Below are 12604 nucleotides of genomic sequence, written 5' to 3'. Positions count from 1 at the left end.
CCAAAAGACTACAACACTAAATAATCCTTCAACATCAACAAAAACTTATATTTATATACTCAGTGTCTTTAACATAATGAACGGTCCAAAGGAATTCTTTATTTCAACTTATACTTCCTAGTACAGGCTCAAAGATTTGTCAGTTTGTTTGGTTAAGGGCACACACTGTTGCTTTCTCTACTCCCACAGGCCTCAGAGCCTTAGAACTTAGAACATAGAACATAGAACGATACAGCGCAGTACAGGCCCTTCGGCCCACAATGTTGCACCGAAACAAAAGCCATCTAACCTACACTATGCCATTATCATCCATATGCTTATCCAATAAACTTTTAAATGCCCTCAATGTTGGCGAGTTCACTACTTACTGTTGCAGGTAGGGCATTCCACGGCCTCACCACTCTTTGCGTATAGAACCTACCTCTGACCTCTGTCCTATATCTATTACCCCTCAGTTTAAAGCTATGTCCCCTCATGCCAGCCATTTCCATCCACGGGAGAAGGCTCTCACTGTCCACCCTATCTAACCCCCTGATCATTTTGTATGCCTCTATTAAGTCTCCTCTTAACCTTCTTCTCTCCAACGAAAACAACCTCAAGTCCATCAGCCTTTCCTCATAAGATTTTCCCTCCATACCAGGCAACATCCTGGTAAATCTCCTCTGCACCCGCTCCAAAGCCTCCACGTCCTTCCTATAATGCAGTGACCAGAACTGTATGCAATTCTCCAAATGCGGCCGTACCAGAGTTTTGTACAGCCTCAACATGACCTCCTGACTCCGGAACTCAATCCCTCTACCAATAAAGGCCAACACTCCATAGGCCTTCTTCACAACCCTATCAACCTGGGTGGCAACTTTCAGGGATCTATGTACATGGACACCTAGATCCCTCTGCTCATCCACACTTCAAAGAACTTTACCATTAGCCAAATATTCCGCATTCCTGTTATTCCTTCCAAAGTGAATCACCTCACACTTCTCTGCATTAAACTCCATTTGCCACCTCTCAGCCCAGCTCTGCAGCTTATCTATGTCCCTCTGTAACCTGCTACATCCTTCCACACTATCTACAACACCACCGACTTTAGTGTCGTCTGCAAATTTACTCACCCACCCTTCTGCGCCTTCCTCTAGGTCATTGATAAAAATGACAAACAGCAACGGCCCCAGAACAGATCCTTGTGGTACGCCACTTGTAACTGAACTCCATTCTGAACATTTCCCATCAACCACCACCCTCTGTCTTCTTTCAGCTAGCCAATTTCTGATCCACATCTCTAAATCACCCTCAATCCCCAGCCTCCGTATTTTCTGCAATAGCCTACCGTGGGGAACCTTATCAAACGCTTTACTGAAATCCATATACACCACATCAACTGCTCTACCCTCGTCTACCTGTTCAGTCACCTTCTCAAAGAACTCAATAAGGTTTGTGAGGCATGACCTACCCTTCACAAAGCCATGCTGACTATCCCTGATCATATTATTCCTATCTAGATGATTATAAATCTTGTCTCTTATAATCCCCTCCAAGACTTTACCCACTACAGACGTGAGGCTCACCGGTCTATAGTTGCCGGGGTTGTCTCTGCTCCCCTTTTTGAACAAAGGGACCACATTTGCTATCCTCCAGTCCTCTGGCACTATTCCTGTAGCCAATGATGACATAAAAATCAAAGCCAAAGGTCCAGCAATCTCTTCCCTGGCCTCCCAGAGAATCCTAGGATAAATCCCATCAGGCCCCAGGGACTTATCTATTTTCAGCCTGTCCAGAATTGCCAACACCTCTTCCCTACGTACCTCAATGCCATCTATTCTAATAGCCTGGGTCTCAGCATTCTCCTCCACAACATTATCTTTTTCCCGAGTGAATACTGACGAAAAATATTCACTTAGTATCCCGCCTATCTCTTCAGACTCCACACACAACTTCCCATCCCTGTCCTTGACTGGTCCTACTCTTACCCTAGTCATTCGCTTATTCCTGACATACCCATAGAAAGCTTTTGGGTTTTCCTTGATCCTACCTGCCAAATACTTCTCATGTCCCCTCCTTGCTCGTCTTAGCTCTCTCTTTAGATCCATCCTCGCTACCTTGTAACTATCCATCGCCCCAACTGGAACTTCACACCTCATCTTCACATAGGCCTCCTTCTTCCTCTTAACAAGAGATTCCACTTCTTTGGTAAACCACGGTTCCCTCGCTCTACACCTTCCTCCCTGCCTGACCGGTACACACTTATCAAGAACACGCAGTAGCTGATCCTTGAACAAGCTCCACTTATCTAGTGTGCCCAACACTTGCAGCCTACTTCTCCAACCTATCCCCCCCAAGTCACGTCTAATGGCATCATAATTGCCCTTCCCCCAGCTATAACTCTTGCCCTGCGGTGTATACTTATCCCTTTCCATCATTAACGTAAACGTCACCGAATTGAGGTCACTGTCCCCAAAGTGCTCTCCTACCTCCAAATCCCACACCTGGCCTGGTTCATTACCCAAAACCAAATCCAACGTGGCCTCGCCTCTTGTTGGCCTGTCAACATATTGTGTCAGGAAACCCTCCTGCACACACTGTACAAAAAACGACCCATCTAATGTACTCAAACTATATCTTTTCCAGTCAATATTTGGAAAGTTAAAGTCTCCCACAATAACTACCCTGTTACTTTCGCTCTTATCCAGGATCATCCTCGCCATCCTTTCCTCTACATCCCTAGAACTATTTGGAGGTCTATAGAAAACTCCCAACAGGGTGACCTCTCCTTTCCTGTTTCTAACCTCAGCCCATACTACCTCGGAAGATGAGTCCCCATCTAGCATCCTCTCCGCCACCGTAATACTGCTCTTGACTAGCAGCGTCACACCTCCCCCTCTTTTGCCTCCTTCTCTGAGCTTACTAAAACACCTAAACTCCGGAACCTGCAACATTCATTCCTGTCCCTGCTCTATCCATGTCTCCGAAATGGCCATAACATCGAAGTCCCAGGTACCAACCCATGCTGCCAGCTCCCCCTACCTTATTTCGTATACTCCTGGCATTGAAGTAGACACACTTCAAACCACCTACCTGAACACTGTCCCCTCCTGCGACGTCAAATTTGTGCTCCTGACCTCTATACTCTCATTCTCCCGTACCCTAAAACTACAATCCAGGTTCCCATGCCCCTGCTGCATTAGTTTAAACCCCCCCAAAGAGCACTAACAAATCTCCCCCCCAGGATATTTGTGCCCCTCAGGTTCAGATGTAGACCATCCTGTCTGTAGAGGTCCCACCTTCCCCAGAAAGAGCCCCAGTTATCCAGAAATTTGAATCCCTCCCGCCTGCACCATCCCTGTAGCCACGTGTTTAATTGCTCTCTCTGCCTATTCCTCATCTCACTATCACGTGGCACGGGCAACAACCCAGAGATAACAACTCTGTTTGTTCTAGTTCTGAGCTTCCATCCTAGCTCCCTGAAAGCCTGCCTGACATCCTTGTCCCCTTTCCTACCTATGTCGTTAGTGCCAATGTGGACCACGACTTGGGGCTGCTCCCCCTCCCCCTTAAGGACCCGGAAAACACGATCCGAGACATCACGTACCCTTGCACCTGGGAGGCAACATACCAAACGTGAGTCTCTCACGCTCCCACAAAATCTCCTATCTGTGCCCCTGACTATCGAGTCCCCAATTACTAATGCTCTGCTCCTCTCCCCCCTTCCCTTCTGAGCAACAGGGACAGACTCCGTGCCAGAGGCCCGTACCCCATGGCTTACCCCTGGTACGTCGTCTCCCCCACAAGTATCCAAAGCGGTATACTTGTTTCTCAGGGGAACGACCGCAGAGGATCCCTGCACTGACTGCTTCTTCCCAGTCCCTCTTACAGTTACCCACCTATCTCCAATCTTTGGTGTAACTAATTCCCTAAAGCTGCTATCTATGACCCCCTCTGCCTCCCGAATGATCCGAAGTTCTTCCAACTCCAGCTCCAGTTCCCTAATTCGATCTTGGAGGAGCTGGAGATGGCAGCACTTCCTGCAGGTAAAATCAGCAGGGACACTAACGGCATCCCTCACCTCAAACATCCTGCAGGAGGAACATTGCACTCCCTTCCCTGCCATCCCTCTAACTTTCTACCAAGATCTGGCTGACAACTAAATTTAAAAAAAAAATAATAATACAATATGGTACTTACCTCACACCAATGGGTTTTATTATTAGGTTAGAGGAGGAGGGCGGGTGGGAGACACTACACGTGTAGTGTCTCGGGTTTCCTCTCCACCAGAATTTATTGGTGAGGGACTTCCCAGAAGTCCGCGGGTCGAACTTCCTGTTCCCGCCTTAAAAAATAAAATTAAAAAAAAAACAACAGCAAAGAGGGACAGAAACGGGACCAGGTAAGTGTTTACCTAAATACTCACCCAGCAGCAGCCCCCGCACTCCGCTCCCGCTGAAACTCCCAGAGATGCTCCTGTAAGGTAAGTTAATTTAAACTGCAATACTCACTCACCAGCTGTCTCTGCGCTCCGCTCCCGCTGAAACTCCAAGAGCTGCCCCTGCAAGTAAGGTAATTTAAACTTCTCCAACCCATCCCCCCCAAGTCACGTCTAATGGCATCATAATTGCCCTTCCCCCAGCTATAACTCTTGCCCTGCGGTGTATACTTATCCCTTTCCATCACTAACGTAAACGTCACCGAATTGTGGTCACTGTCCCCAAAGTGCTCTCCTACCTCCAAATCCAACACCTGGCCTGATTCATTACCCAAAACCAAATCCAATGTGGCCTCGCCTCTTGTTGGCCTGTCAACATATTGTGTCAGGAAACCCTCCTGCACACACTGTACAAAAAACGACCCATCTAATGTACTCGAACTATATCTTTTCCAGTCAATATTTGGAAAGTTAAAGTCTCCCATAATAACTACCCTGTTACTTTCGCTCTTATCCAGGATCATCCTCGCCATCCTTTCCTCTACATCCCTAGAACTATTTGGAGGCCTATAGAAAACTCCCAACAGGGTGACCTCTCCTTTCCTGTTTCTAACCTCAGCCCATACTACCTCGGAAGATGAGTCCCCATCTAGCATCCTCTCCGCCACCGTAATACTGCTCTTGACTAGCAGCGCCACACCTCCCCCTCTTTTGCCTCCTTCCCTGAGCTTACTAAAACACCTAAACCCCAGAACCTGCAACATCTATTCCTGTCCCTGCTCTATCCATGTCTCCGAAATGGCCACAACATCGAAGTCCCAGGTACCAACCCATGCTGCCAGTTCCCTTATTTCGTATACTCCTGGCATTGAAGTAGACACACTTCAAACCACCTACCTGAACACTGTCCCCTCCTGCGACGTCAAATTTGTGCTCCTGACCTGTATACTCTCATTCTCCCGTACCCTAAAACTACAATCCAGGTTCCCATGCCCCCTTGTTTGAGAGTGCTGTGCTTAGCTGGTTTGCTGACAGGAACATGCTGTGCAAAGGCCCATAGAGAGTCAGTCAGCAGTTGCACAATTCATCGCTGCTCTTGCCAAAATCTGGTCCATTCCCTCAAGCACCAGTATAATGCAATATATCTACAGATTGCAATGCACCGCACCAGTACCTCCCAGCCTTTCAAACAGTACCTCCCAACCTTTCAAAAAGACAGCAATTGGACCATCATGACCTCCAATTTTCCAACCAAGTCACGCACCATTCGTACTTGGATTCAAATCCTCAAATCCCAAGCTTCCAAATTTCTGGGAGCTCCAGAAACAGAAGGACTGTGATAATTCAAGGGGAACTCACACTAAGTCCTGTTTCCCCATCTCCCCTGTGCTCACTGGCCTCAATCAACATCCGTTAATTCAAGCAATATCTTAATTTTCTTTTTTTTTTCAAATCCGTCCGTGGTCCCATCCCTCCCTATTTCTGTGATCTCCACCAGCCCCACAACCCTCCGAGATGCATGTACCCTAGTGCATTCCATATTCACTGCTCCATCAATGGTGGCTCATGCTCTAAGCTCTGGAATACTCTCCCTTAATCTCCCTGCCTCAATACCTCACTTTCCTTCTTTAAGACACTCATTAAAACATGCCACCTTTTTGGTCATCTTTATTATCTCCATATACGACTTGGTGACATAATTAATTTTTTAATGCACCAGTGGAGCACCTTCGGACAAAGACGTGCTGTTAGGTAATTTGGACATTCTGAATTCTCCCTCCGTGTACCTGAACAGGCACGGGAATGTGGCGACTCGAGGCTTTTCACAGTAACTTCATTGCGGTGTTAATGTAAGCCTACTTGTGACAATAAATATTATTATTTCATTGTTAAAAGTGTTGTATAAATTGCTGCTGTTGTTATGTTGTTAAAAGCTCTATATTTTTTTGGTGAGTCCAGTCCACATGAATGAGGCATGTACTGCAACATGACATTGTCCAATGTATTTGAGTCAGACAGCTAGATGTCGTTTTTGAGAAGCTTTTGGCGAAGTAACGCATTCTGGACAGTGTTATCAATGTAAGAAATAGTCATATTTTATATTTTAGCAGTAATGTTATTGAAAAACCTGGGTTAAGATGCATACAGACAGTATGACTGCTAGAGTGGTGATTGTGATGTGGTAAAAGTAAGATAATCATTGATTTCTAGGTAATGTTCTGCTAATAGATCTTGAGAAGCATTTACTTGTTTCCAGACAACTAGCTGATGGAATATTGTTTAGGCTTGAAGGACCCATGGGGTGTAGATAATTTATGAGGGGTATTGTGTTTGGTCCTGGCTAAGCAAGTCAAAGGATATCTTGTAAGAATAGACAAAAGAATGCCTTATGCTTAGCCACGCCGTGTTACATGGTGGAGCCTGCTCGCGGACCCGACCCCCGAAATAGTGCCCCCTCTTTGGCCAGCTCATGAGCCCCAGACCCCCCCCCCCCCCCACAGTGTCTCCAGCCCCTGATAAAGTCCCCCCTACCCACAGATTGGCCCTCCCCTGACTGTGGAAGCCATGGACAGAGTCCGCTGGCGCCATGCCGAGTTCCCGACGGATGAGACCACATGCGACCGACGCCATTTGGAACTCGGCCGGTTGGGGGTGGAGCATCGGGGGGCGGGCCTCAGGCAATGTCCTGAGGCCGTCGAGTATGGCACTTTGGAGGGGGGCAGAGCATCGCGGGAACTTTGATTCTCCAGCCAATCGCCGAACGCAATTTTGGAGTGGGCGACTGGAGAATCCAGCCACTTATTACTCCTGTGATGTAATAACATTTCCTCATAGTTTTACAAATTGCAAATAGTTGGGTTCTCGTCCGGGATCCTAAAAACAGCAAATTTCCAATTGCATTTACTAGAAGTTGTTGTTTGAATTGCAAATAAACAACAGTGAATGCTGTCATCCTCATTATTTGTTTTAAGCACATTCTGGCCCAAGACTACAATAACCCCGATCCTCTTGATCCCCCAAAGTCTCTCCACCATCGAAAGGCTCAAATGAGGAGCTGAATAGTATTCTCACCACTCCCCTGGACGGTACAGCTGCAACATGACTCCGCGTCATGCATGAAAAAGCAATCTGCCAAATTGGTACCTTGACACTAGGCTTATTGACATCGGGCTGATTTAGCTCAGTGGGCTAGACAGCTGGTTTGTGAATCAGAAGAAGGCCAGCAGCGTGGGTTCAATTCCCGTACCAGCTGAGAATTCTGAATTCTCCCTCTGTGTACCTGAACAGGTGCCGGAGTGTGGCGACTAGGGGCTTTTCACATTGTAACTTCATTGCAGTGTTAATGTAAGCCTACGTGTGACAATAAAATATATTTTATTGTCCTGCCCTTGAAGATATGATATCACTGGCTCAGTTAAGCTTCTGGTGATATCATGGACAATGACTTTGGAAGGATTGGCGATGATGTTTTTGGTGAGGTTCAAGGAAAACAAGCTGGGCGTTTCCATGTTTGAGATGGTACTTGCTTGGCGTGCACATGGTACAAATGTTATTTGCACTGGCTGTATCAAACCTGCTAATATTTAGGTCCTCAAGTAGCGTGGCTGAAAATAGTGTGATTTCTGGTTGCAAACCGGATTTTAATGAATAATTGTAATAAAAGAGCTGTCACCCTTCATATTGATGACTGTCATTCGAAGTAGTAAGTCATTGTCAAAGGACAGAGGGGGGTTATTCTTATCAAATTCGGAACGGAAATAATTCCTGCTTATCTTCTGTTATCAGTGCAGAAAAATGTGGTGAAGAAGGATCTCCACACAGTGCAGCTATTAGATCCAGAGCCAGTACAGCTTCGGGTGACACTCTATGACTACGGCAGTAATGGAGGAAGTTCTGTGAGCCCAATTAGAGTGACAGCAGACACCAACAAAGAGCCAGCAATAGAACAAACTCAATTGCTGACCAGTTCACAAGAGCACAGTAAACATGATCAGGTAAGTCACTCCTTATGTAAATACACACTCCTGTTATTTATTCTTTCTGATACTGTTTTCCATTAAATTGAACTGATCTCTCTACATATCTTCTCTACAGTTGCAGCACTATATTCCCTATGCTTCACCCGATGTCTGTGTCTATGTATTTACATTGTGTATTTATCGTAAGTCCTATATTTTTCATGTTTGGAGCGATCTGCCTGGAATGCATACAGAACAATACATTTCACTGTACCTCGGTACACGTGACAATAAATCTCAATTTAAAATGAGCATTGTGGTGATATGCATATGCACAGTAATGTGTATAGTTGGATGTATGACCTCCGACCAGCAGGTGGGGACAGAGATCCGCCATGTGACTCCATGTGTTGGTAGTAAGTCGTACTAGAGGACAGTCGCATTAGAAGCAGCTCCAGGAGAATTCAATTATTCGTTACCGTTACTGTATTACAGTTCGTTAGTTATTTTTCCAAGTGTTCATTTGTTAATAAACTCGCTTCCTAGTCAAAGAACTAGGTGTTCTGTGTGCATCTTTACCACGGCCACAACATAGAACATAACAAGCATTACAAAGTGAGCTACTTTTAAATTAATAATTGTGTTTCATTTTGTTGACACATATCTAAATATGTAAATGCAGGATTATAAGTAAAGCTGATCTCAGAAATGTTAACTGTTCAGCTGCCCGAGAAAGGATGATATAGAATTTAATCATAAATTATAAGTTAACCTCCCACTTGATCTCATTGTTTTAATGTTATTAGCGCTTGGCGTGGAAAAATACAGCAAAGCTTACAAAGCCACTCAATCTGTCTCTCTCCACGCCAAGCGCTAATAACATTAGTCTTCCTCTCCATCTCTCTCTGTCCCCATCTCTCAGCCTCTCTCGCTCTCCCTCTCAATCTCTTTCCGCATCTCTCTCTGTCTGCCTCTCTCGCTTTCTCCATTAATTTTTCCAATTCCATCTCTCTCTCCGCCCGGGGAGATTTTCATCAGGTGGGATTAGTGACGGGAGTGGAAACTCCCACGAGGCCCAAATCACACTTCACGCCGATGTAAAGGCGTGACGCGATTGTCCCCACCTCCTCCCCCCCCCCCCTCCTCCGCCAGTGATGTAACGGGAATCCCGACATTCAATGTCGGCATCCCCACTAGAATAAATTTAACTCTAATTATCAGGCCTCGACACCTGGTAACCCCCTGTAGAAATCTACCTTGCGGTTTAAGTGTAGTCTCGTATACACGTCAAAACTCAGCAGAAATTTTAGTTACACGTCTCAGGTGCGGAATAAAAATATTTTTTGTGTCTATTGATTATAATTGATAGACTAAAATCTTCTTGTGGTTACAAATCAAATGTTCTCAATAAGCCCTGCCAGCAGAAGACTTAAAGAGATATAATCAGCTTAATGTTTACAAACAGATTTAACTTTCAAAAATACAGTAATGGTTTCTTTGCTCAAAGCAAAACAGCTTGCATAGACTTTAAGAGTTAGAGTGGAAATATGAAAATACAAAATAAGGATAGTGAATAGTTAGGTAAAAGATATAGAGTGATCCTGGATGGAAAATTTCTGCCTGGACCTTTATGTTTAAGGAGAATGTTATCAGTCTGACTCCATCTGTCCCTACCCCTGCAATGTGCTGATTGGCTTGGGTGGGTCTCAAATGCATTTGGTTAGATGGTTAGTTGTCAATCATCAATGTGCAACATATATGCGGGTATGTTGCATCTTTGGGTACTTTCTATGTGTTGGAATGTGACTTACACTTTTAACCAATTCTAGCTTTTGCTGGTTTTAATGCTGACTGCAATATTATCTGTATTCTGAACAATCGTGGATTCATGTTGTCATGGTGCTTATTTTTAACCTTGATCAGATTATGGTATAGCTGCATAAATTCTGCAATTAGAACAATGGATAGTTTATAATGTCAATTTAATCTTTCAGTAAAATGTTGCATAAGCTTTAGCTAGCCTTTAGATGGTTCAAATTCTGTGCTTTGCCACTGCAAATCCTGCAAGCTGTGTGTTTTTGTAATCTAAGTTATGCTTGAGGTTTTATGATTAAATCCATTTTAAATGGATTTTAAACTGGGCTTTAGTTATTACATTAAAATGGCGAAATTAATGACCCCTGTACCTGTCAGAAATAGCCGGTTCACTTCACCCCCCATTGCTTTGTCCATTCATGGTGGCATGATACGATGTTGATTCCTGGTCATTCTTCAATGAGACCGACTGGAAAGTATGAATATTATGCTGCATTGGGTGAGAATAGGAGTGGACTTAGTGGGAGGCCGTGGTTTAGTAATATTGTCACTGGACTAGTACTAATCCAGATGCCCAGGGAGGTGCTCTAGGTTTGACTCACACCACGCCAAAATGGTGGAACTTGAATTCAATAAAAATCTTGAATTAAAAGTTTAATGACGTTCATTGTCATAAAAACGCATCTGGTTGACTCATGCCCTTAAGGGAAAGAAATCTGCCATCCTTACCTGAGCTGGCTGACTTATGACTTCAGGCCCGACAGCAATGTGGTTGACTCTGAAATGACCGAGCAAGCCACTCAGTTTTATCAAACCACTAAAAACAAGTGCCTCCCAACAGCACTGTAGGTGTACCTACATCACATGGGCTGCAACGGTTCAAGAAGGCAGCTCACCACCACCTTCTCAAGGGCAATTAGGGATGGGCAATAAATGCTGGCCTGGCCAACGACACCCACATGAATGAAAAAAAATGACTTAGACAAAATTAGGAGAAAAATAGAAATCAAATTGACTATTTTTTGTGTTATTTATGGTCTTTGTTTTCATTTACTGTCCATCTAATGACCACTACTTTGCCCAGAACAATTTAACAGCTCCCTGTATGCAGTACTCTTTTTCTGCTTCTCCACTGCAGAGTCCAGCAAAGGAAGTTCGAAATCGAGGACCCGCAGATCCAGTGGAAAAGTCAGGTATGAATTTAATTCTGCAGAATAAAGTACATCCTGCCATCGCCAACGTTATGTGTCACAATCTTTTTTTAAAAAATATCGTTATTGAAGAATTTCCATTTACAGCAAACAAACTAAATACACAATAACAACATGTCACAGTAATACAGCGTAGTGCAAACAATTTGTTTTTTTGTATTGGTGTAGATGCTTTCCCCCTTCCCCCGATTCTGAGGAAATAAATGGCCTCCACATGAACCTTTTTCTCTTTCAGTTCTCGAGACCTCCGAGAGAGAGGAAAGCCATTGCAGCCAGCTGCTGGTTAGTAGCGATGGTCCCATCCAGACAGATGTTGTTGCGATGTACTTTGAAAGATTTGTACCAGATGTGGAAATCTCTGAAAATGCAGAAAGCTCTTGGTTTGTGACCTGCCCAAGCAGCGCTGGTAATTCTTTATATTACTAATTGTAGAGTTTGAGGGAAAGAATGAGAGTAGGTGGCATGAATGAAAACGTCACCAGTCTAGGAATGATTGCACTCTACGCCTACCACTTCATGGACCACGGGCGGGATTATCCGTTTCGCCGGCTGGTCAATGGGGCATCCCATTGTGGGGCAACCCCACGCCGTCGGGAACCCCCCGGGCTGCCGGCAAAATGGAGAATCCCCACGGCGGTATAACACATGCTCCATCTGGCAGAAGACTGCATATTCTCAGTGCTGGATGCTAAAGTATTTCTAACTTTAAGTTCCTGATTCAAAAGAGGAAGTCAGAAAGAGAAAAATACTGGCACTGGCTAGGATTTACCCGCCTCGCCCTCTGCCAGGATCAACCAGCCCCGCCGTAAGTCAATGGACCTTCGGCTGGCCCACCACATCCCCCATGTCAGATCCCACCACAGCGGGGCTGGAAAATGCCGGTCAGGAAATGAGGGATTCAGGAAGTGCCATCCATTCTACTCTTCACTTTCAATGAATCAGAGGTCACGCATCCTCAGGAGCATTGATCTCACTCCCTATGATTTCTCACAACCCAGTGGATTGCGAACACTGTTGCTCACTTCTCATTCCAGTTTTGAGTCTACCTTGGACAATATCACAAGTATATTAGTCCTGGTCACACAGTTTTGTGAATGTCTTGCATTGGGGAATATCTCTGTACATCCCAATATCTAATTATATGATAATGTAACGTAGGGGAGTAACTATGATCTGAATTGCACGTTACTGGGGGAGGGAGG

At 44.9% G+C, this 12604-nt stretch overlaps 1 protein-coding gene across 1 annotated transcript in view; it reads left to right on the top strand.

The window, feature by feature from the left end:
• LOC140387839 (protein mono-ADP-ribosyltransferase PARP14-like) overlaps positions 1–12604 on the top strand; it is a 209652-nt gene that overhangs the window by 20143 nt on the left and 176905 nt on the right. Inside the window, 3 exon segments of the mRNA XM_072471037.1 lie at positions 8204–8412; positions 11330–11384; positions 11638–11808. Of these exon segments, the coding sequence (XP_072327138.1) occupies positions 8204–8412; positions 11330–11384; positions 11638–11808 (435 nt within the window).

The sequence above is a fragment of the Scyliorhinus torazame genome, chromosome 2 (genome assembly GCF_047496885.1).
Source record: "Scyliorhinus torazame isolate Kashiwa2021f chromosome 2, sScyTor2.1, whole genome shotgun sequence".
NCBI lineage: Eukaryota > Metazoa > Chordata > Chondrichthyes > Carcharhiniformes > Scyliorhinidae > Scyliorhinus > Scyliorhinus torazame.
This window is presented reverse-complemented; position numbering and strand designations above follow the sequence as displayed.